Raw genomic sequence first — 23,240 nt, forward strand, 5'->3', positions numbered from 1 at the left:
TTACATCTTTTACCTATGAATTACGAGTCAACTTGCTTCTCATTTGTCAACATTACTAATAGTAAAAAATAAAATTTCAATCGAAACTGCTGATTAAAGTGTAGTACATTGCTTTCAGTATTATTCTTCTTATTTCTAATTTTTTTATACGAAAAAACTTATAAATTTTATAATAAAAGTGTTCTTTTTTCTTAACTTTTGAATTGAATAATGTAAAATGATTTCTTTCTACTTTTAAATCATACGATCTTTTTTTTTTTCGAAAAGAAAAAGGTTTTGAAACTGTACAATTGGTCAGTCATATTTTCATACCGAAAACTTCTAGATTTTTATTCAAAAATGACTTTTTATTTTTTATCATGTAATCCGAAGCCAAATACAACTTAAAATATCTTTAATTAAAATTTAAATCTCTTCTAAATTTGTGTATTTTTAATTGACTTTTTATTATTTTCGTATGAAATAATAAAAATATTTATACATTTCAAATTTCAAATGAATGTTTGTCATTTATTTTTTTTAATCATATAACTATTTTTTTATCTTTTCATATTATTTTCTTATTTTATAATTAAGAAATATATGATTTTGTGATTAATATAAATATTAATTACAAAATAAAAAATTTATATTTCTTAACATGAAGATAAAAAAGAAGTTATAGAAAAGATTATGTCATCTAATTATTAAAAAAGTTAAATATATAAATTAAAAATTTTAAGTACTTAATAAAATTATATTAAAAATACTTAAATTTATAGGACTTAAAATTTAATTTCACCTTCAAATTATCTTATACCTTAAATTTATGCATCCACAAAACCAGAGTTAAAACAAGGGATGACACAAGTTAGAAGGTGACAAAGATAATAAAAAGATTTAGTTTTTCAATGCACATAACAAAGTTTGGGGTGTCAAAAGAAAATACCTCAGTTTCGTCTCTGTTTGTTTGATCACAGTGCAAAACTAAAATGGGTTAAATCTGTTCAAATTTCTTCTTTTAAGCTACTCTCACCAAGCCTAATCGACCCTTAATGTAATATATATATATATATATATATATATATATATATATATATATATATATATATATATATATATATATATATTTAAAATACATAAAATTCTAATATGTATATATAAAGTTATGAAAGAGTAAATTTGTTAAACCGTAAAAAGGTTACCAAGTATGAAAATGAATCCTCATTTATCACAATTTAAGCTTTTAGTCTTTTAAAAAGTTAACCCATCATAAGATCAAAATATTTTTCATTTAACTTTCTCACAAGTACTTACAAAATTAAGAAAATTCAGTATGTTTTATCTTATGAAGAAAATATGGACGCGAAAGTGAATTAAAAGCTAATGAAAATTGGGCAACATAGGAAGTGACATCTCCCGAATTGTTGTTCCTTGGTTTTCCTTTTATGTTTATGTTTATGTTAATTCATTAATGTCTCCTATGATTTATATTTGGTATTGTGTCCTACATATTTTGAGGTTGGAAATTTGGGAACTGTCCACATGTTACTGTTCTAACTTTCATAGATTTATGTTGGAAACAGATTATCACATACCTTTCATTCGTCACTCTTCTACATGCTCTTTCTTTTCAACTACATTAGGAAGAAAAACCAAATTATGAGTAGGATTTGATTAATTGATAGACATTAATTAAAGATAATTAATATGTATTGAATTTTATAAAAAGTTATAATTAATTGTGATAATAAATAAAATTTAATTTAATAAAAATTAATATAGTTTATTTTATTTAAAAAAAACTAATTAAATAATAAAATAACTATATTTTAACATTGTTAAAAATTAAAATGTAATTAAAAATTAAAAAATTAAATTAATATAAAATTAATAAGAAAATAATGTTAAACATCATAAAAGTTTACAAAAAAAAATTAAAATATTAATTTGAGACTTTGTTGAATTTCTTCTCTTTAATTTATAATCTTTTGCAACATATACGTTAATTTAACAAGGTTCCCTATATTAAAAAAATTATATTTTAATATCTAAAATTATTAATTATAATTATAAAAATTTAATTAACTAAATTTTTATTAGACACCTTCAAAATTTTAAAGTAATTATTTTGTATCAGTTTGTGTCAAAATTATTTAAAAATTTTAAATGACAATTTTATATTTATAAAATATAAAATATATATTTATATTATTTTAATTAATAAACCTAATTATTCTAATTTTCATTATAAAAATATTAAACCTAATGTGCATTAATAATTTTTTAACTAGTGCATTTAGGGCTCTCTTACGAGAATAAAAACAGTCATGTAAATATAAACACTATTGATATGTTAAGTGCATGATTACTGTCATTACTGTATTCTTTCTTTCATACATATTTTTTCGTTTATTAAATAATGAACATTTCAAAGCTCTCTTTCATTCATTTCATACATTTATCATTTGTTTAACAGAAGGTAGGAAACTGGGTGAGAACAAATTAAAATATAAAATAAATATTTAAATAAAATTATCTTTATTCTACTTTTGTCATTTTTTTCTTCAATTAAATAAAAATTTATTATCAATATTTTTTTTAACACACATAAACATATTATCGAATATGAAAACAAAGCCATATACAACATGCAAATTGTGAAAAAAAAAAATCATTGATGGAAAAACCTTTTAAAAAAATGAACATAGACATATATAACAGGAAAAAATTAAAAAAAAAAAATTAAGGTAGAAGGTCAACTGTAGACAAATAAATAATTCACTAAAACAATCCTAAATTTACAAACAGAAAAATAAAATAATAAAGTATTTTTTGAAAATCTAAAATTATATATTAATATTAATTTTTGCTTTAATAAATATATATAATAATTAACTATTAAAAAAATACGTATCCAATTACTCTAATCCAAGCAAAATTAATAAAATTATATTTATTTAATAAATTTATAATATTTTATTATATTAAAAAATATATATATCAATATACTTTTAGTAAATTTACTATTTATGTTAAATTGTATGAAAAGTTTAATTTCTTATATCATCACAAATAAAACACAATTGAATTTATGAGGTGGAGAAGCCAAGAGGATTGAGACAGTTGGTGAAGTGTCAATCTGAAACCATTCGAAAAAATACCTAAAGGGGCCACACAACATAGACTATATTCATAAACTGTAAACTTTTTATTTTTTATTTTTCATCAAATTTTTTATATTTGTGCTATTCTTTTTCTGTCCATGACAGCGTCTAAAATATATTATTTTATGAGTCTAATATATTTATACACACAATAAATATATATATAAATATATATATATATATATAACTTTTTTCGAATAGAAATAAATAAATAAACAAACATTGATAATCTTTCGCATGTGTCCAATAACAGTTACCATCTTCTTCAATTGATTTTGCATGTAAAAGAATGCTTTTATTCATCGGTTAATCAAATTGTTCAGTTTAAATATAAATTATTCATGATGGTTATATTTTTTAAAAATTGTTATTGATAGTTAAACAAGAAAATAAATACCTCAAACACGTTAATCATACACTTTTGTATTCGGTCATGGTCAACGGATTTAGTTTTCTTCTCTCAAGTAAACTGAAACCATTTTTTTAGACTAAGAAAATGAAATCTCGGGACTTAGGAGACTTTGGGAAGACAGATAACAAATTGGAAGGAACTTGGAAGCAACATAGAATTGCGTACGAGAAACATCAATCAATGTCAAAACAATTGTTAAAATGTTCTGGATTATTGTTTACTATTAAGATGTAACAACCTTTTTATGTTGTGATTAGTTGTCTATATTATCACCAAAGTGACAAATATATAACTAAATAACGTTGATGGTATAATTTAATCTCAACTTATAAAGAACATATAAGTCCATTTTAGTCAACATCACTTGAATGGCTTTTTTTAATTATCATCTTCCTTCCAGGACCGGACATTGGACCGGATTTATCAGACCGGACAACGAACCGGACTCACGAAACTACTCTCCTTTGTTAATTGAGTGTTTTCTACTCTCTCCCATTGAAGCTTCATCTTTCTTACAGCTTAATTAATAATTTTAAACTCACAAATTAAGTTCTAACTTTCATAGATACTCAAACAAATATTTTTATTATTTTGTAGTAGTCTTGTCCAAAAACAAAGTTCTCATACTAAAATTATGAGTGTAATATTTATCAAAAAGATTAGATATAATTTTAAAAATAATTAGATCAAGCATCATGAACATTATTGGGAAAGGAATGAAAATCCTACTAGAAGTAATCAGTCATGTCCTCCAAAGTTACTATATAAGAAAAAGACACCAAATGTTTTTAATTTGTTAAAATAGACAGTAAAAATACTCGGTTATTAAGAATTTAGGGAGAAAAAGTGACGCAGATGTTCAAGAATGAAAAAGATTCCGTGCTGTGATAACACCAGTATTCCACAAATAATGTAAAATAATTCCAGGGGAGGAACTGGGGTCTTCAATAGTTGCTTGATTCTTTTGTAGTACAATCTTTGTTGGATTCTATTCCCTTCACTTATCTCTTTCTCTTTCCTTTTTATTTTTTTCTTCTTATGCTTTTCTCTTTGGTTTTTTCCCTCATTTTGCGCTTTTTGATCTTTGCGACTAGCCATAATGCAAGCTCCTCAACCATCACTCACTGATGAAGCTCCCGAGATTTCCCATCAGGTTCTCTTACCATTTTTTCCATCTTTAACATGCCAAGTTCTTTTCTTTTCACTTTATTTTTTCTCCTTTGGCTTTTCCATTTGATTTTACAACTCTTCTTTATAACCCCTTTTTATTTTGATTCTTCATATGGGCACTGGATTACCTTCCTGTTATTTTCCCAGTCATTTCTTTTTTTTGGATCCAATTTAAGGGTTTCTAATTTTAGCTTATTCTGCCGTGTCTACTCAGGAGGACTGTTTCTGAAAAGCCCACGTTTTTAATTGATTTCCTTAATCGTGTGTGAGTTTCAATATTTAGAATGTTGTTGGTCAGGATATGCATCTTCATTTTTTCTCCTTGTTGTGGGCTGAGGTTGAGTTGGACATGAATCTATGTTTAAGTGCCTACCTTTATCTGATGAGAGCATGTCAACATGTGTGTATGTGCTGTACTTGTTGGTTGTGTTGTTTCAATTATAAGAGGGTATAGGAGAAGATGAGGGAGAACATGCATGTGCTCTAACCGGTGGTGCGAAAATTTTGATTTTGAGTTTGCAGGTTTTTTTGGTAGGTCCTTGAAGTTGATGCATCAGTTGTGTGCTCTGACGATAATGTCGTTTGCAAAAGGGTTCTAGATATGGCCTTTTTCTTCTTAACTTTTTTGACATCTTGCTGTGTTTTTTATTTACCAGTTTCTGTGGAGAAATGTATAGACTCTTTGCCATTTGCATTGATTTATGCACTTGATTCAATTCTTGAATCTCCGTGTTGAAAGAGGACATCTAATAATGATCAACTTGTTAAGGATAATTTGTTATTCATCATGGAACTAGATTTGAGTGCAACCTTTTGATGTGCTTGCATTAGTTGTCGTGTTTTGGCATATTCAATCTTTTACATGCTTGCATTTTAACTATTGCATTCATGATGCTTGTTGAAATTACTTTTGCTATATTATCCGCTGTTCTTTGTGAAATTATGCCAAACTGCTGGAATCATGGCACAACACAAGGTTTTGTTAAAGTGTCCTTGTTACATGCAGGGTGTCCCACTGCGAAACAAAGAGGTTTCAGATAGTGGACCCAATGGTAGGCGCCCTGATATTTCACTTCAAGTTCCTCCTAGACCTATAGGGTTTGGGAGCACTAGTGGTGGGAGGGTTCTGGACCATTCTCAAAGTTTCACCAAAGGGATATCATCATCAAGAGGCTTCTTGCGGGCCTTGAGCTTCAAAAGAAAAGGAAATGTAGGGGATGGGGAAAGAAGCAGCCTACTTAGTTCAGACCCCAAGACAGCTTCAGACAGTTCTAATATGGCCTCCATATCTGAAATTGCATGGAAAAGATGCACTTCTCTTCCTGTTACACCAGCATCAAATCTGTCTCCTTCAGTTGCTACACCCATTTCAGCAAGGACATATAATGAACAAATTAAGCCACATGTAAGTTATCTTCTACTTTGCTTTATTTATGGATTTTCAAGATCAAAATTTGTGCTAACTGTACCTGTGGCCATAGAAAAAGAGAATCACATATAAAGGTCATATTACCCTCGGGAATCAGGATATTGTTTCGAACATGCTATCAAAGAAACTGAACATTTGCCTCCACCAAAAAGGGAAAGATGAAACTGATCAGATGTGAGATTTTCAATGATGTATTTTAGAAAGCATGAAATTCAAACTCATGTTTAGTGCCTTCTATAGCATATTTTAGATGCATGATTGCATAAAATCAAGGGTTTCCTTTTTGTGTAAAAAAAAAATTAAAATGAAGAAAATGCCTGTTTTGTAATTTTGTATGCAGAAAGATGTTGATCGTTCTAAGGTTTCAAGGTCCCTTTCTGTACCTGGACGAAATGTTGTTATTGTAAGATCTGTCTCTTTTTCTACCCGTACTGAACAAGAGCAACAAGATTCAAATGATGGTATGTTATGCCACGAACTCTACTATTACAGTTTCATTGTCCTGCTTTGTTCTGTTTTTCAATTCTTAAGCTTGAAGATATCTAATCATTTTCCGAAGGTTGAAATTTATTATAATCCCACCTAGTGTGTTATTTCCCCACATGATGATGTTCATTTGTTTGATGGAATAGTTTAAAAGTCTCTTAAGTGGATTCTTAATGTTAAGGTTTGAGTTAATTGACTTTTACCATAAACAAATAATTCAAGTTAAGGGTTTGACACCTTATGTAGAAATGCGGAAATATTTCTGTTATTTTCTGAACCATGAAAGTGTAATTAACACTGGAATTACTTTACATGTTTTCTAGCATATATTACATTTGAAACTTATATGGGAACTCTTTATACCTGGCCAATCAGATCAAATAACTCCGGTGCCAGTAGAAGTTACTGCCGATGAAGAAATTCCTGAAGAGGAAGCAGTGTGCAGGATATGTTTTGATGTGTGTGATGAAAGGAATACCTTTAAAATGGAATGCAGTTGCAAAGGTGACCTGAGATTGGTGCATGAAGAATGTTTAATTAAATGGTTTAGCAACAAAAGCGACAAGAAATGTGATGTATGTAGGCAAGAGGTTCAGAATTTACCTGTAACTTTGCTTCGTGTGACAAGCTCTGTTCAACGACAAAACAGACAGATGCAAGGCCAGCAGAGTCTGCATCCAGAGTCAATAAGGTGATTTGAAAACCACTGTCTTCAAGCAAATCCATTATTTTCTATTCTTTTCCATACACTTTATTTTTGGGTAACCATGTCATTCCTTTTCGGCTAAAATTCTTAAACTTATTTGCAGTGCATGGCAAGACTTTGTGGTGCTTGTCCTGATCAGCACAATATGCTACTTTTTCTTCCTTGAACAGCTACTGGTATGCCTATTTCCTTTGACAAATGACTTCTAACATCCATCATTGAAGAACACAACAAGTTTCTAGTATATATTTCACTAAAGACTGTTGGTGGAACAGAAAAATGAACAGTAGCTACTCATGCATAATTACCATTGTATTAGTATAAAAATGTTTATAGTTCGGTTGTGTTTCTAATTTTTCTTTCTTTTTCTGACATTTCGGTGTTCAAGAATAATTGGTTTACATTTTTCTTTCTCTATGTTGTAGCTTCCTGAATTGAAGACTCAAGCTATAATTATTGCAGCACCATTTGCCTTTACCTTGGGCCTCCTAGCTTCTATTTTTGCAGTCATCCTGGGTAACCTTTCTTTTTGGTTTTTTCGTGACGAAATGATATATTGTTCGAATTTTAATTTCATATATGTATTTGTGTTGTGTGCAGCAATTAAGGAGTACATATGGACATATGCTGCTCTCGAGTTTGCCCTTGTGGCTTTAACTGTGCATCTGTTTTATACAATGGTGAGTACGAATGTAGAAATTTCTTTCTTCTTGCATCGACAAATTAAAAAGAAGTTACAGTGATGATTCCTTGTAATTGAAAAAACTTTACATACCATATCCTTAGTTGATTACTTTGATATGCTAAAGCATTTTGACTCTGTTGCAGCTGCATTTGATGGCCATATATGCCATACTTCTTTCATCAGTTTTGGGTTTTGGAATTGCTATGGCCATCAACTACGCATATATCCAGTTTGTCACTTGGAGGCTTCAAGTCTCTCATGATGATAACCCAGTATGAATCTCATCACGACAGAAACACCTTCATGGATTTTTTTTTTCTCTGTATTTACTGACCAGATTGTCTGTCACAATGTTTATTATGAACCTTTTGTTTGTCAATCAATACCACGACCATGTAGTATATTTTTTTCCAAATAAATATCATGAAAATGTATAATCCAGAGAAACATAATCTTTTACAAGTTTTTATGAAGTTATAAATTTATTTCACCGAATACTTTTTTTGTAACAAAGTTAAGAAGCAACAAAAAGTTTTCCATGCAGGAAGCTTTCTGTTTATTTAAAGAACTAATAACAAACATCTTGCCTGGCTACATTTTTCATCCGTTTATAACTTTTCTTCTCATTTCTATTTAAAAAATTTAAATTAGTAAAAAAAAAAAAAGAAAGTGACACTATTATAGCAAGAGATGTGTAAGACGAAACAAAAATCACAGCAGATGTTATTTATATCTGTATTACAAGTACTAAGGAGTGTAATTTGGTTCAAGAAACTGTGTGAATCACAGTAAACGTTTTTCTATATGTATTAAATTATTTTTTAATAAAAATGTTGTATTAAAAGAATATTTTTGGAAATGTCGTAATAAACCTCTTACAAAGCAAGAGTGAAAAGAGAAAAAAAAATAAAACGTTGTCAAGGTTTTTTGTATGGTTAGCACATAAATAGACATTTCCGCATGAACTCGTAAAGTTAGTAAAAGTACAATGGTGAAAGCCGCAAGGCATCAATTTACATATGAGAGCAAAGAATAAATGCTTGTAGATCGTATTGATCTACTTTTTTTCATGATAGAAAAACTATAGCAATGCATCTCGATAAATATACTCGTCAAAAATGGCAAAAACCAAATTTACAAATATATATATATATATATATATATATATATATATAAATTGGAATCCAAGTCTCCTCCATCGGCAAGAAAATGCTTATCGTACATTTAAAGAAAAGATCATATTTGGCTAAAACACAAGAATAGTTACTTCCAAATAGTTTTGGATACTTAGGAAAATAGTATGCATTTTATTTGGACGACCTGTGTATTTTCACTTTAACCATTACATTATAATATACGTGCTTTATCACTCTTACAGAGCTTACTTGCAATGTACATAATTTATTGTTATACTGATACAATATTGAAGGAGACATAGAGAGTTTTGAAGTTGGCATTGACATGGATGAGATTGATGTTGAAAGTTTGTTTAACTATGCCATGAAGGGGCAATGGAGGGAAACTTTAGAGGCCTACAACAAAAACCCTGGTGCATTGGAGGCTAAGATCACAAAAGCAGAAGACACAGTGTTGCATCTTGCAGTGTATTTAGGCCAAACAAAATTTGTGAGGAAGGTGTTGGATGGCATCAATGAAGAGGTGTGTCTCAACGTATTGCACATGCAAAACTCGAAGGGAAACACCACTTTGCACCTGGCAGCAGAGGTTGGGAACGTGGACATGTGCCATAACATGGCTAAGAGAGATTCAAAACTCATTTCTGCTCGTAACAACGAAGGTGAAACTCCTCTCTTCTTGGCTGCTGTTCATGGCGAAAGAGAGGCCTTCTTTTGTCTGCATCACCTAAAAGAAAACCATGATGATGATGAGGAGGAGGATGACTCCTTGGTTAGGAAAAACAATGGCAACACCATTCTTCATTGTACCATCTCCAGTGAACACTTTGGTTAGTTTGTCTCAATTTTTAGTTTGATTCTTTGAGTTTACAAGTTTCATTCATACACGCACTTTTATCAGTTTCTTTTGGATTATTAACTTTATTTGCTTCGATTGTTTGAGTTCAACAGTTTCATTTTAATGCAAGCTTTACATCAAATATGTATTTTTACCATTGCAATTAACTGAACTAATTTTGGTTGATCTGACAAACATCAAACTCTTATACAATGTATCATCATCTCAAGAGTAGAAAAGACTAAACTGATACAAAACATATATGATGAAGCATAAAAAAATGGTACCTTAATTGAAAATTTGATAGTGTTAATAGGTAAAGCTCATTCTGATGTAAATATCTTACTCCAGTTAAATTTTTTCTATAAAAAAATGAATTTGATAGGTTTGGCGCTTCAAATAATTAAGTTGTATCCAAAGCTTGTGAATTCTGTAAACCGGGACGGGTTATCACCTCTGCAGGTTCTGGCTGGGAAGCCTAATTGTTTCAAAAGTAGCACGCGGATGGAGTTACTTCAGAGTATAATTTACAATTGTAAGAATATAATATAACTTTCTTACAACAAATGTTTTGAACTTTTCTACATTTATATAATCAAATAGTCTAAAATTTTCACATTAACTAAAGTGTTGTCTGTCACTACTGATAGTGGGTGATTTCTTTTGGTCAGGTTCGATTGTTGATGAGATTGAGGAAACAGATTATGTACGTTACAATGGAGAACATAAAACTCACCACTACCCAATGAACTATGAAACATGTGCCACCTTCTTTTCGTTGTTGAAGAGTACTGGTGCGTCCTTATCATAGACTCTATGAACACCCTTTTTTTAACTCTTATTATATCATATTACTTATTATATCTTTTACACTGTTACAGCAATAGGAAAAGATGACCAAGCTGCAAGCAATGACGAACAGAGTAATGTCCCGCAAAAATCTGGTTATTTCCCCTGTTGTGTGTAAATACCAAGTCATTTACCATGATTTGAGTAAGAAAACAGAAAGAAAAAAGAATAACAATAGATGTTCATTTGGTTGAAAGAAAATTTATCTTTCAAGCGATAAAAATTCTACACTTTCTCTTTTTCTTCAATTTAAATTTCAAATCTTCTTCTGTTCTTAATTTATTCTGTCTCGATTGATCCATGCAAACATGTTTTGTAGCATGCATGTTATATAAACACTAGGTGCTGTTGAAAGTACTAATGTCTACAATATTTTCTGACGCAGAGGAAGAGCAAGAAAAGAAATCAGAAAAGAAACGTTACGCGTTCCCTCCCAATTGGGCAGCAGTGATCCGATTCCTAACTCATATGATGAAGTTCTTGCTAATCATTTTCGGTGTCGGTAAATCTCTTTCTCTACCCATAGTTAGTCAAAATAAAATTGCATCACTTTCTTAAAATGAAGAGATTTTTTGCATACAACAAATCGTTGTTAGATGTAAAATTACTTGAAATAAAGAAGCACTCGACAGATTGAAGTACAGAAAGGTGAATGCATTTTCACATTTTCTTTGCACAACATGACTTTGATAACGCGTGCAGGATCAAATTGGATTGGTAAAATCCAACGAAAGAAGGTGAAACACATTCAGGCAATGCAAGTGATGAATGAACTAATCGAGCGTGCTTCTTCTTCTTTGTACAAGCATGATTATACAAGTATGAGTGTTCATGGGAGTGTGAAAAGTAGAAGAATGGCGGCACCTATTCTAATTGCAGCAAAGATGGGAGTGAGGGAAATGGTTGAAAAGATCCTTGACACAGAACCAGTGGCTATCCATGAGGTGGATTCTGAGAACAAGAATGTTGTTCTTTTGGCCATAGAGAACAGGCGACCTCATGTGTACAGCCTGTTGAATAAGAGAAGTTTGATTAGGGAAACTGCATTTCGTCAAGTAGACAAGTATGGTAACAGTGCATTGCATCTTGCTGCCACCTATAGGAGTCATAGGCCTTGGCGTGTCCCTGGTGCTGCAATGCAGATGCAGTGGGAATACAAGTGGTACAAGGTTAATATTCTTCCTATCTACTTGTTTTAAAATGGTGATTTTAGTTCCTATCTTTCTTTTCTTTTGGCATCGATCACAATGATTGTGGTGGTTTTCAGCTTGTTAAGGACTCCATGCCACCAAATTTCTTTGAACGTTACAATGAGAATGGAGAAACGGCAAAGCAACTTTTCATTAAAACACACGAAGGACTTGCGAAAGAAGGTGGGAAATGGCTGACCAAAACCTCAGAGTCATACACACTGGTAGCAGCACTGGTTGCAACAGTTGCATTCGCAACCTCGACAGCTATACCAGGTGGTCCTGATCAACGCACTGGTTATCCATTATTTGAAGGAAGACCTGCTTTCAACATCTTCGCTATGACATCACTAGTTGCACTATGTTCCTCTGTCACAGCCCTTGTTTTATTTCTTTCGATACTCACGTCTCGGTTCCAAGAAAAGGATTTTGCTTTGGACTTACCTAGAAAGCTTCTTCTGGGATTGACCACACTCTTCACATCTATAGCATCTGTCTTGGTCTCATTCTGTGCAGGGCATTTCTTTATAGTTGAGAATGAGCTGAAATTTGCAGTTTATCCCATATATGCTGCTACGTGTTTACCTGTGTCATTTTTTGCACTTGTGCAACTCCCTCTTTACCTTGATTTGTCCTTGGCTATGATAAGGAAGGTCCCCCAACGCAGCTATAAAGTGCACTCGCACGGAATGCATCATCATTATTAGCCCAAGTTACTTACTACAATTTCATGTGCAACATTGTTGTCTGTTAAACTACCACTTTTGGACACTCATTCATTTCCTTGTTCGAAGAATCTTTCTTTTAATTGGTTGTTTGTAGGCAATTATCACAAGCACTTTTGTTGTGAAGTGTTTACTTTGAAAAAATCATTTCACACTAATTAGTCCATTTACTATTTATACATATCTATTAACTTTTACGTGACTTGTCAAACTCTTTAAAGGAAGTCTTTTTTTTTTGGTACAGCAATCTCATGCTTGGTGTAATGGTTATGGTACAACTGCTGTGGGCTTCAGTTGTTAGTGAATGGAGTGCGTTGTTTTTATTATTTCCCCATCATTGGGTTATATATTATTTATAATCTTTTTTACAACACATTTTTATATTTTTCAATCAAATACTATTTCATCACATTTCTATCCCGTTTGTAGCACACTACCGTGCAAGCATGAGAACACGACGGCAGATGAAGTACATGAGATACCGCCAGAGCAACATACTACGTTAGTTTATCTCACAGACACTAGCACTAAGATTTACAACCTCGATCTGCATCACTCAATTGTCCCAAAAGGAATGGTCAACTAAAACGACGAGAAAAATACCTTTCTTAGATTTCTACACAATAAATATATTAAACGGGGAGGGGGTAGGACATGTGTTGGAAAATATCTACATATGACCTAAACTACAAATTATTTAAGAGGAAAAATAGAAGTGGAACCACTCTAATCACATTTAGTCACAGGTGTAAATGTTCTGTTGTCTCTTTTCAACCATACGGTGGAACGAGTTTTCTTCACATTGTCTGCAAAAAGTCGATGCCTGCAACCAAAATGTGCACATCAGGACTCAACTACCATAGATACTGGCACACAAAATCACGAACCCATCATTGAGAAGATGCAATTTTGTAGGCATTAAATTAGATATCAAAAAATTGGGAGCAGAAAATTCTGCTAAGAAATTGGCTAGCATGATAATGGCAAACCCGCCAACCCCACTACCTGAGGGAACAACATATGTATCTAATGAAAGTTTTCTTCCCAAAAGAGATTCAATTCCTTATTAAAAGAGAAAAAAGAAAGTTTATAATAAGGAGAAAACAGGCCGTAACACAAGTTGTGTCAAAGTCTGGACAGCAGACTTACATAAGGAAATAAACTCGACTTTATCGATTCAAATTCATTGGTAACACGAGCAAAAGAACAAAAAATCTGACCTTTGATACTCTAGCTTCTGTGTAACTATACCATTCAGCAACAGTTCTGAACTGTACACCATTGCCCCTGCAGGTGAAAAACATGGAATTCTAAATTTTCAATGTGGAGAAAGTTTCCAAAGCCAAATGAAACAGTTTCTAACCCTTCTCAAGAAAAGGCACCGAAAAGGCATAATCTTCTTCACAGGATAAGATCAGTAAATCATCTGGAACTGTGTGGCCCTTCAAAACCGACTTTCCTACTTTCTCCACAACCTTGGAAAATCGTTACAAGCAAAAATAATAACTGAGATAGATCAAGTGTAATGTCAAAAGCTTGAGCCAAAAGAAAGATTTGTTCTATGTTTACACAGGTGTCTGTTTTCTGAGAAAAGGAGGAGAACAATTACTTCGATTATACAGATAATAATATAGAACAATTATTAACTTTGATTATTATTCTATGATTTGTTCACAAAAAATCATGGAAAGAAGGAACTATCCCAATTTTAAAGATATAATTTTCTTCAACCATACATGAGTGCAAGTAATGAATATACATGAAGAAAGATGTATACCTGTCCTTGAACTGCTCTTGCTAAATTTGAGATAATCTCTTTACTAGGTTTAGTATTTGGGGTGATCAATACTCTTCGACCCTACAGAAAATTATGATCACTTTACCAAGAGTAACATGAGGATAATGCATGTTTGCATACAAAAGAGGTTTAATTAAACTTTTATACCTCCTAAAAGTTAAAATCTGGTTCACTTAGTTTTGGTGTAGGATTTTATCCCCGTAAGCCATGTTTTGCTGATGTGGTTTCATAATGAGCCAACTAAGTTATAGCACTGAATTTTATGACATGAACTAAGTTGAAAACTAACATAAACTAAAGGGGACTTAATAGCACCAAGTTGAAAATTATAGGAACAACAGTTACAATTAAAATCAGGGGAGGCACGATAAAAGTGGTAGATAAGAGGATTATAAATCCAAGACTGGTTTATAAACAACAATGGCAAGTGAGCCTTATCTCACTGGGTAGGCTATCCATACACACAAATACATTATCACATAATAAACTAAAACAATTTATAAGTGAGACCAAGAGATGTGTTCAATAATCCAGTGAATCTTTGAATAGATGGTCAGAATTAGAAAATGCTAAAAATTTGCATGATCTCTTCTAAATCCATAATCCAAGAATTAAAAAATACTCCAAACTCATTTCATCATGCATGTCATATATTACCCTTAAAAGAGGATGCTGAACTGCTCGTGCTAGTGAAACTGGCAAGCTGAAACCTAACTCCTTTTCCTTTTTCGCATCCCTCAGTATGTGATTTCTCTCATCAATAAAACAGTTAGCTTGTCCGCAGCTCTCGATCCACAAGTGTGTTACCACCAGTTTACCAAAAGCAATAGCTTCCAACATGTTTCTAGTTCGCACAAATTCATCAGCTATGAAGTGGGTAGCATCTGCAATGGAGGATACTACAGAAACTCCAAGCCGTGCTAAAATCTGCAATGAGCACCAGAATATGTCTGAAAACCGCACATTTGCACTTACTAATAGAAGTTCAAAAAAAAAAAATCAAATGATACCTTCTTCTGATGCTTAATAATATCTTCGTCCAAGTGGCGGCTGTAAAGAACTCGAACATCAGTCATGTCCCTCCTCTTCCTTGAATCTTTAGACGGAGTAAGTAATTCAGGTCTGATGGCACTCAAGCTCTGAAGTTCCCTGATAAGACTTTTATTGCATGATTGTTTGTAATATTCGTCACCCATACAAACAGGCGATGCACCATTCACAGGCCTCTTATACTTTGACGGAGTTGAAAATGCCAAGTCAGATAACTTGCTCCTATCTCTTGGCGATTCATCTGAACTGGTGGCTTCAGAATTACTAACATTATCCCTTGGGTCTGTTTTATCTAAATTTAGCTCTGATATTTTCCCTTGTTTTCGATCAACAGAAGATATTACTGAACCATCATTCGAAGATGACTGGTCCTTGCTATTTACATGTGATTTGACATCAGAATCTGTTCTCATTTTTCTCTTACCAGAAGTAGATTTCCCAGTATCTATAGGTTTTGCAGATGGTTTGGAAGAACAATCTAATATCTCGGATCCTTTATCATGCATAGACAACTTCCTAATTCTGAGTGATCTCCTTCTTTTAGGACAATCTACAATATCTAATTCAACACCATCACTGACACTAACAACACTTACCTTCAGAGCTGAATTCCCAAATTGACTCAATTTGGAATTATCACCTACTTCAAAGTGACCAGAAGATCCTGTAATAGATTTAGAATCCAATGCTTTGGATGCCGGTAGGCCAATTCCACTACTTTTCTCATGGGAATCAATACCTATATTCCCATCTCTCAAACTCTTGGGTGATATATCAAGGTTTATTGATACATTTACTGATAACCGTCGTCTAGTTCTGTAGGCAATTGGTGAAATATGCCACACACCATCCTGCAATTGCCTTTTAATGACAGAACTCCCTTTACTTTCTTCATTATTGCCATCAGGATTATTCAACTCATCAAGTTGGCCTCTTTTCAAAGATCGAGCTGACTTTCTTCGTACATTTTTCGGAGACAAGGATACTCTACCATTTTCATTACCACTGGAGGTTTGGTTGCCTTGTGCATTTAACTTACTCCTCTTTGATCTAGTCATCACACTGTCCTCTGTGTGTTGCCTGACTTCTTTAGTGTTTCTCTTTGATATACCTGAAGCTTGCAACATTGATTTAACACCAACTTTCCTTTTCCTGTCATATTCTCCCAAATGTTCCTTTGACGAAACCAGCCCCACTTTTCCGATAGAAGAGTTATTGAGTTTACAAGTTAAACCACTACTAGTAACATGAGCAGTATCATTATCAACAATATCCTTTGCATTGCACAATGTTTCCATAACCTCAGCAGCCATTTGAGTATCTGGTCCTACATCCAACATCTCTTGTTCTCCTGCATTTGCATCAGGCTCCATATCTCCTCTAGAGCAATCAGTGTTAAATTGTTTATCCAATTCTTTAGCCAGATTCCGGTTTAACTTTTTTGTTGCTTCTGGTATAACATTGTCCCTTGCTTTCAGAATATTCATCCCAAGTTTTGAATCAGAATGAACTGCAGTCTTTCTTTTATTAGGAATACTCTCGTCTTTCTTATCATCATTTATATTTAGTCTGCATACTCTCTTCTTCTGGAATCCTGGCAACGACCTTGGCCTATGTGTTTCGCCCTTAAAAAAATCGTTCTTTCTCCTTAGATATATATCTCCCCCACCCTCATCCTCACGGCTATCATCCCATTCATAAATCCCAGTTCTTCCAGCTTTGCCTCTATCATTTACAGTCCTGGCCAAACTATGTTGCCTTTTTGTACTGGGAACGGATTTTGATTTTTGCTCCATACTCTTAAAACAGTTAGTTTCTTGATCAAACTCTGTGATATTATCTTTGAGAAACCTATCTACAAAGTCAAGAGCATTGACCTGTGACAATACTCCAGGTTCTTGAGAGTTAACGTAGCTTAACCCTTCCAAATCACCATGGTAAATAGGCAGCTTGTCTAAGTCGTTTCCTTCATTAAGAGAAGTTCCATTTGCTTCAATAGGTACATCATCATTGAAAAGTTTTCTCACTGTCGACTTAGCAGCCTGACTCTTAAATCCCCCAACTTCCACACTATATTTCCCACTATCATTTTCCTGATCAACTCCCCCAACTTTCTTTGAACAACTAAGAAAGGAGTCCCCTTTATCCTTTACAACCAGTGATTCCTGATATTTCTGACTAGCCTTGACAGAATTGGTCACATCCTGATTTTCTTTCGAATCTACCTTGTGAATGGCAAGAGCAGCTTGCCGCAAAGATTCTGCACGAAGAAAAGTAAACCGAGGTGGCATTGAACCTGAGAAAAATATAAACTTTATTAGGAGAACTAAATGAAACGAAACCAATCACATGTTACATTTAAGAAAAAAAAATTTACAAAATAATCAACCTGCCAATGTATTTAGTCCTACACATAAAGCTAAGAAGTCAAGTCAGATACAAAATACGTAGAAAAACAAAGAAGCCGGGATACCACTTCTCGAAAAAATAAATGAAAAAGATAAAAAAATGGAAAACTCGTCACCACACTCAAGCAAATTAGTACGCATTTCACCCCAAAGGTGACCTAATCAAAACATAATATTGGGATGAAAGTCATAGATAATGCAAAGCCATGATGTGTAAGCCAATTTCTCTCTTCTTCAGTATGCATGCCTACTAGTGCAAGAAATGGGTACAGACAAATAAAGTTTCCACAAAATTATTTTAATTTTAAATACCACTAAAATTGCTAAGATACGTTATTAAACACCTAAGAATGAATAAGCCACTAACAAGATCGACATTATCAAAAATCACCACTTCAAAATCGCCACTTTTTAGATCGCTTCATCAATCCACTGATCAAGTCTCTAAATTCACAGACACGAAACAAAGCCATGACAGCTGAAACAGTGTCAGGTACCAACCAAATTACCAGCAGTTCCCACCCAACGCACCCAAGGAAAAAAAATGAGAAGGAAAATCCGAATTGACTCACTCACCAGAACTGTTTCGCTGCCACGATTTACCCTTTCTGCTATCCACTTCACCATTGTCACTGTCAACAGAATGCTCATCATCATCCACATTCTCCAAAACTTGCGTTTTATCCGATTCACACTCTTCCTCCAGCAATTGCGTCTCACCATCACCCAACGCCTGAGTTTCAGTGGCAAGGTTCATCGCTTCGTTTACCAAAATGTCGTCATCGTCCTCAAATACCTGAGTTTCCCCGGCAAGTACCACCGCCTCGGTATCCAAAACGCCGTCGTCGTCGAAAGGCACAGTATCTTCGAAGTACTGCCACTCGTTGTCACCGCAATCATCGTCCTCCACGCCTGAGATTTCATCAAAACAAACAAAAATGTTATATTTGATGCAAAATTAGGGGTTTCAGTCACATGATAGATATAAAAGAAATTGAATTGAATAAAAGAGGTACTGACCATCAGCATCGAATGGTTGAGTGTCGACGTAATCAAAATCTGCGTGGATTCCGTGATCATCCTTGCCGGTAGAATGGTTTGGACTCATCCTGAAAACGCCTACTCCAGATTAGGACACCGACAGAGAATAGAAAAGATTAAAGAGTCAGAAACTTTTTGGAGGGAAAATGTCGCGGGTTTTTGGGTTACTCGCCGCTTGATGAACAGTGTAATTGGTAATTTTTTTCACATTTTAGGGTTTAGTACTGTGTGCCGGTTATTCGTTCCAGTGAATAAACAAGTTTGGTGGCAAACCGTCATTCTTTATCACTTTGTTAAAAAAAATTATTTATTTGATTTTAGTTTTTGGGTTAAATTAGTCTTTTACTCCCTTTTTCTTTTTTTAATATTAAATTGGTTTTCAAATTTTGTTAAATTTTAATTTAGTTCTATTTTTTTAAATTAATGTAATTTGATCTTTCAAATTAAAATTTTTTAAATGAATCAATAAATTTTTATGAAAATTGATATTATAATTATGTTAATTATATTAATAAAATAAATCATCATATTAACAACTTCAATTTTGATTAAAAATCACTCATCCCTTTTAATAAATTTAACAAAAATGATCACATTATATCAGTTTTTAAAAAATCAAGATCAAATTGACACTTAAAAAGACTATAAGGTTTTTTTTATATTATATCCATAATATATATATATATAAATAAAGTTTTAAGTTTCTTATGAATTTAAATATTTTTAAATTATATAATTAATTATGTAACATTTGAATGTTTTTTAATTCAACATTTTCATTGATTTTAATTTTTAACTTTTTATGAAATTTTTCAAGTTTAATTATATGTATACATTCTTTTTAATTTTATCAAAAGTCTTACTTTTAAAAAACAATCAATTTTTTACTTTTTGTTATAATTTTTTTAATATAAATTTATTATTTCTTATTTATTTGGAAAAAAATAAATTTATCACCCACCACATTCGTACATACAGTAGATAAATTCATCACCCAAAATAAAAACATATTATTATTTATGAAAAAAATACCAAAAATAAATTTAATCAAAGAAAAAACTGTTTAGTTAAAAAATTTCTTAATTCTTTAATTTTACCGTGGTGAGTATAATTTTATTTTGAAAAAAAGTGAAAGATTGAGGTGAAAATTTGAGATAAAAAAAGGGCTAAGAATGAAATAAAGGTACAAAAAATAAAAATAAAAGAAAAAGAGAATGTCACTGAAGAATAATATTTCAGTTCACAGATATTAACATAATTAATACTGTTACAAATATAAATAATTTATCTTTTATTGATAATATATATATATATATATATATATATATATATATATATATATATATATATATATTATCATTCAATTCTTAAGATCGATCAAGTTAAAAGAAGGTCATTTAATATTTCTATAATGTTAAGATCCGTATAATTAACATTCGGTAATAAAATGATAAAAATTGTGACGGGCATTTGGTCTAGTGGTATGATTCTCGCTTAGGGTGCGAGAGGTCCCGAGTTCAATTCTCGGAATGCCCCTTATTTCTATAAGGTTTTTACTTTTGTTTTTGAACTATATTTCCTTCGTATATCTATTTTATTGTGAAATAAAAGTTTATATGTTTGTTTTTAATATGTTAATATTACATTTTTATTTTAATTATCTCACTGTTCATACTTTTTTATAATTCAATACTTTACTTCAAAATATTGAAAATCAGTTTGTAGATCACTATTAACCCCAATAGTATAATCAGAATATTAATTAAGACAATAGAATTAACCATTGTTTCAGCATATATTTGTTCTTTTCAAACTTAATTGCAAGCATTTTAAGATGCAACAATACATTAAATTCAACTAAACAAAATTATAATTAAAGTGATTAAATATTTAATTCTAATCGTTTAAACAAAATAAAACTAAAATTATTATGATAGTATTTTCATCTATAAGGTAGAACCAATTTTATACTAAAATACTATAAGATTACGTGAATTTTTATTAACGTTCGTTTTCGATTTCAACAAATAAGTTTAACTAATTATTTTAATGAAGTAATTTATTTCTTTAAGAATTTAGATTGCTTTGTAATGAAATGTTTTGTTTGGATACAAAAATTAAAAAGCATTTCAAATGCAAGCATTTTTTTGAAAGATTTCAATAAGATAAATTAGTAGAAATTCAAATACCCTCAAAATAGGTGAAATTTGAAATTCTTCTCACTCAACCTCACATTCTAGACTCTTTGGTAGGCCCGATGACACAAACGGAGCCGACTATTCAAACGGGTCCGACGACCCAAATAGGCTCAACGATCCAGACGGGTCCGACGATCCAAACGGGTCTAATGACCCGAATGGGCTTGACGATCCAGATGGGTCCGACGACCCAGACGGGCTCAACAACCCAAACGGGCCCGATGACCTAAATGGGCTTGATGATCCAGACGGGCTCGTCCGTTGACCCAAACGGGCCCGATGACCCGGACGAGCCTTATGACCAGAACGGGTCCGACGACCCAGAATGGCCCGACGACTTGGACGGGGCAAACTATCTGGACAAGACCAATGATCTAACGGGCCCGACAATCCAGACGGGTCCGATAACCCGAACGGACCCGACGATCCAGATGGGCCTGACAACCCGGATGAGCCTGACGACCCAAACGGGCCCTACGACACGGACTGCCCGACGACCCAAACAGGCCCTTCCAAACCTTCGGGTCCGACGACCCGGAGGGGCCCGACAACCTGGACGAGTTCGACGACCTAGACGAGCCCGACAACCCGGACGAACCCTTCCAAACCGTCAAGCCCGACGATCTAGACGAACCCGACGACATGGATGGTCCCAACGACACAGATGAGTTTGACGACTCAGACGGGTCAAACTATCCGGACGAGCCCGACGACCCAGACGGGCCCGACGGTTTGGAAGGCTCGTTTGAGTCATCGGACCCGTCCAGGTCGTTGGCCTGTCTAGGTCGTCGAGCCTGTCTAGGTCGTCGGACCTGTCCGGGTCGTCAGACCCGTCCGTGTCGTCGGGCCCTTCTTGATCGTCGAGTTTCCAAATTTATCATGAACTCAAAACATAATTAAGCCTAAAATAAATATTGTTAAAATTAAATTTTATCTCACAATAAATTCAGTTGTTTTTTTCAAACAAGAAATTGAAATGTAAGGTATTTTAATTTCCTTATCCAAACAAATTATTTAAAAAATGAATGGAATTTAATTGCAAACAATTCAAATGCAAATCATTTAATTTTTAAGTATTGTTGAAATGCTTCATCCAAACACAATGTCAGTCTTTTTTGGTTTGAAGTACTTATTTTTTGTACAGTACTATCTTATTTTAATTAGTTGAAATTTAGTATTATTTTTTAGATATATATATATATATATATAATATTTATTATTATTATTATTATTTATTATTATTATTATTATTATTATTATTATTATTATTATTATTATTATTATTATTATTATTATTCTATGTTTGAGTGTTAGGAAGCAATATAAATCATATTTGAATAAAAGAGAAAGAGAGAAATAACCTACAAATTGAATTGTGGTGTAGTAAGTATTTAATGCAGATAATTGAAGTAGATAGATAATTAATTTCTCCTAATTTTTTTCTTTTTCAAAATAATAATATTTAAATTTGAAATGTTGCAATTTTAAAATTAATAAAAAATAAAATAGTTAAGAAAACAGAAATAAGAATGGAAACATGAAATGTATAAAAAAGAACTAAAACAAAACTTGGGGCATTCCGAGAATCGAACTCGGGACCTCTCGCACCCAAAGCGAGAATCATACCACTAGACCAAATGCCCTCGTCTCTTAATCACGAATTTTTATATATATGATGATACATTTCCATATAACTTTTTCAGTTTGAAAACCGTAGCTTGTGTTTTTGCAAGGGTAAGAAGTCTGAAGTTTAAGACGTCAACGATTAGGAATAATGTCAAGAATATAATTTATATGTTAATAATTTTGATAAACTAAATTATATAGAGGATATATAATTTTGTTGTAAAAGTGTACTGGGGAGAATTGTGTAAAAGAAATGATAATATTAGATTGTAATAGTCATCCTTATTATGCTATTATAAATCGTCATTATTTGGAATCAAAATCAAAATTGATATTACATTTAGCCC

General features: G+C 32.4%; 3 protein-coding genes and 2 non-coding genes across 9 annotated transcripts; 3 read left to right on the forward strand and 2 right to left on the reverse strand.

Annotated features, from left to right (window-relative positions):
* Nucleotides 1-4,361: 4,361 nt before the first annotated feature.
* On the forward strand, nucleotides 4,362-8,475 carry LOC114188987 (probable E3 ubiquitin ligase SUD1). 5 transcript variants are annotated; one of them, XM_028077680.1, is made up of 8 exons: nucleotides 4,362-4,538; nucleotides 4,653-4,711; nucleotides 5,735-6,133; nucleotides 6,498-6,618; nucleotides 7,019-7,334; nucleotides 7,453-7,525; nucleotides 7,775-8,029; nucleotides 8,178-8,475. In XM_028077680.1, the coding sequence occupies exons 2-8, from the start codon at nucleotides 4,658-4,660 to the stop codon at nucleotides 8,310-8,312; spliced, it is 1,353 nt and encodes a 450-aa protein (XP_027933481.1). In that variant the 5' UTR covers nucleotides 4,362-4,538; nucleotides 4,653-4,657; the 3' UTR covers nucleotides 8,313-8,475. The 5 variants fall into 5 exon arrangements, with proteins under 5 accessions (XP_027933481.1, XP_027933482.1, XP_027933480.1 ...); XM_028077681.1 differs by having other exon boundaries at nucleotides 4,394-4,527; XM_028077682.1 differs by having other exon boundaries at nucleotides 4,399-4,711; nucleotides 7,775-7,865; nucleotides 7,950-8,029.
* Nucleotides 8,476-9,438: 963 nt separating this feature from the next.
* Nucleotides 9,439-12,863, forward strand: LOC114189043. Its single transcript, XM_028077740.1, has 7 exons — nucleotides 9,439-10,000; nucleotides 10,394-10,543; nucleotides 10,680-10,802; nucleotides 10,890-10,931; nucleotides 11,243-11,359; nucleotides 11,560-12,026; nucleotides 12,125-12,863. The coding sequence occupies exons 1-7, from the start codon at nucleotides 9,496-9,498 to the stop codon at nucleotides 12,752-12,754; spliced, it is 2,034 nt and encodes a 677-aa protein (XP_027933541.1). The 5' UTR covers nucleotides 9,439-9,495; the 3' UTR covers nucleotides 12,755-12,863.
* A 492-nt stretch (nucleotides 12,864-13,355) lies between these two features.
* LOC114188676 lies at nucleotides 13,356-19,285 on the reverse strand. Its single transcript, XM_028077264.1, has 8 exons — nucleotides 19,049-19,285; nucleotides 18,605-18,940; nucleotides 15,581-17,916; nucleotides 15,228-15,497; nucleotides 14,550-14,630; nucleotides 14,136-14,247; nucleotides 13,993-14,059; nucleotides 13,356-13,595 (listed from the first exon to the last, which is right to left on the reverse strand). Exons 1-8 carry the CDS (start codon nucleotides 19,134-19,136, stop codon nucleotides 13,499-13,501), a joined length of 3,387 nt encoding a protein of 1,128 aa, XP_027933065.1. The 5' UTR covers nucleotides 19,137-19,285; the 3' UTR covers nucleotides 13,356-13,498.
* A 1,248-nt stretch (nucleotides 19,286-20,533) lies between these two features.
* On the forward strand, nucleotides 20,534-20,605 carry TRNAP-AGG. The gene has a single exon. It is a non-coding gene; the product is annotated as a tRNA-Pro (tRNA).
* A 2,233-nt stretch (nucleotides 20,606-22,838) lies between these two features.
* Nucleotides 22,839-22,910, reverse strand: TRNAP-UGG. Its single transcript has one exon. It is a non-coding gene; the product is annotated as a tRNA-Pro (tRNA).
* Nucleotides 22,911-23,240: the final 330 nt, after the last annotated feature.

The sequence above is a fragment of the Vigna unguiculata genome, chromosome 6 (genome assembly GCF_004118075.2).
Source record: "Vigna unguiculata cultivar IT97K-499-35 chromosome 6, ASM411807v1, whole genome shotgun sequence".
Lineage (NCBI taxonomy): Eukaryota > Viridiplantae > Streptophyta > Magnoliopsida > Fabales > Fabaceae > Vigna > Vigna unguiculata.

What these genes read in the sequence shown, in the direction of transcription:
- LOC114188987 (XM_028077680.1), top strand. Translation starts at nt 4,658, where the DNA reads ATGCAAGCTCCTCAACCATCACTCACTGATGAAGCTCCCGAGATTTCC. An exon ending in GCAACAAGATTCAAATGATG is followed by an intron (nt 6,619 to 7,018) that starts GTATGTTATGCC and finishes CTGGCCAATCAG; the next exon opens with ATCAAATAACTCCGGTGCCA. An exon ending in TCTTCCTTGAACAGCTACTG is followed by an intron (nt 7,526 to 7,774) that starts GTATGCCTATTT and finishes TCTATGTTGTAG; the next exon opens with CTTCCTGAATTGAAGACTCA.
- LOC114189043 (XM_028077740.1), top strand. Translation starts at nt 9,496, where the DNA reads ATGGATGAGATTGATGTTGAAAGTTTGTTTAACTATGCCATGAAGGGG. An exon ending in CATCTCCAGTGAACACTTTG is followed by an intron (nt 10,001 to 10,393) that starts GTTAGTTTGTCT and finishes TGAATTTGATAG; the next exon opens with GTTTGGCGCTTCAAATAATT. An exon ending in GCTAATCATTTTCGGTGTCG is followed by an intron (nt 11,360 to 11,559) that starts GTAAATCTCTTT and finishes TAACGCGTGCAG; the next exon opens with GATCAAATTGGATTGGTAAA.
- LOC114188676 (XM_028077264.1), bottom strand. Translation starts at nt 19,136, where the DNA reads ATGAGTCCAAACCATTCTACCGGCAAGGATGATCACGGAATCCACGCA. An exon ending in TCAACCATTCGATGCTGATG is followed by an intron (nt 18,941 to 19,048) that starts GTCAGTACCTCT and finishes ATGAAATCTCAG; the next exon opens with GCGTGGAGGACGATGATTGC. An exon ending in GTGGCAGCGAAACAGTTCTG is followed by an intron (nt 17,917 to 18,604) that starts GTGAGTGAGTCA and finishes TATTTTTCTCAG; the next exon opens with GTTCAATGCCACCTCGGTTT.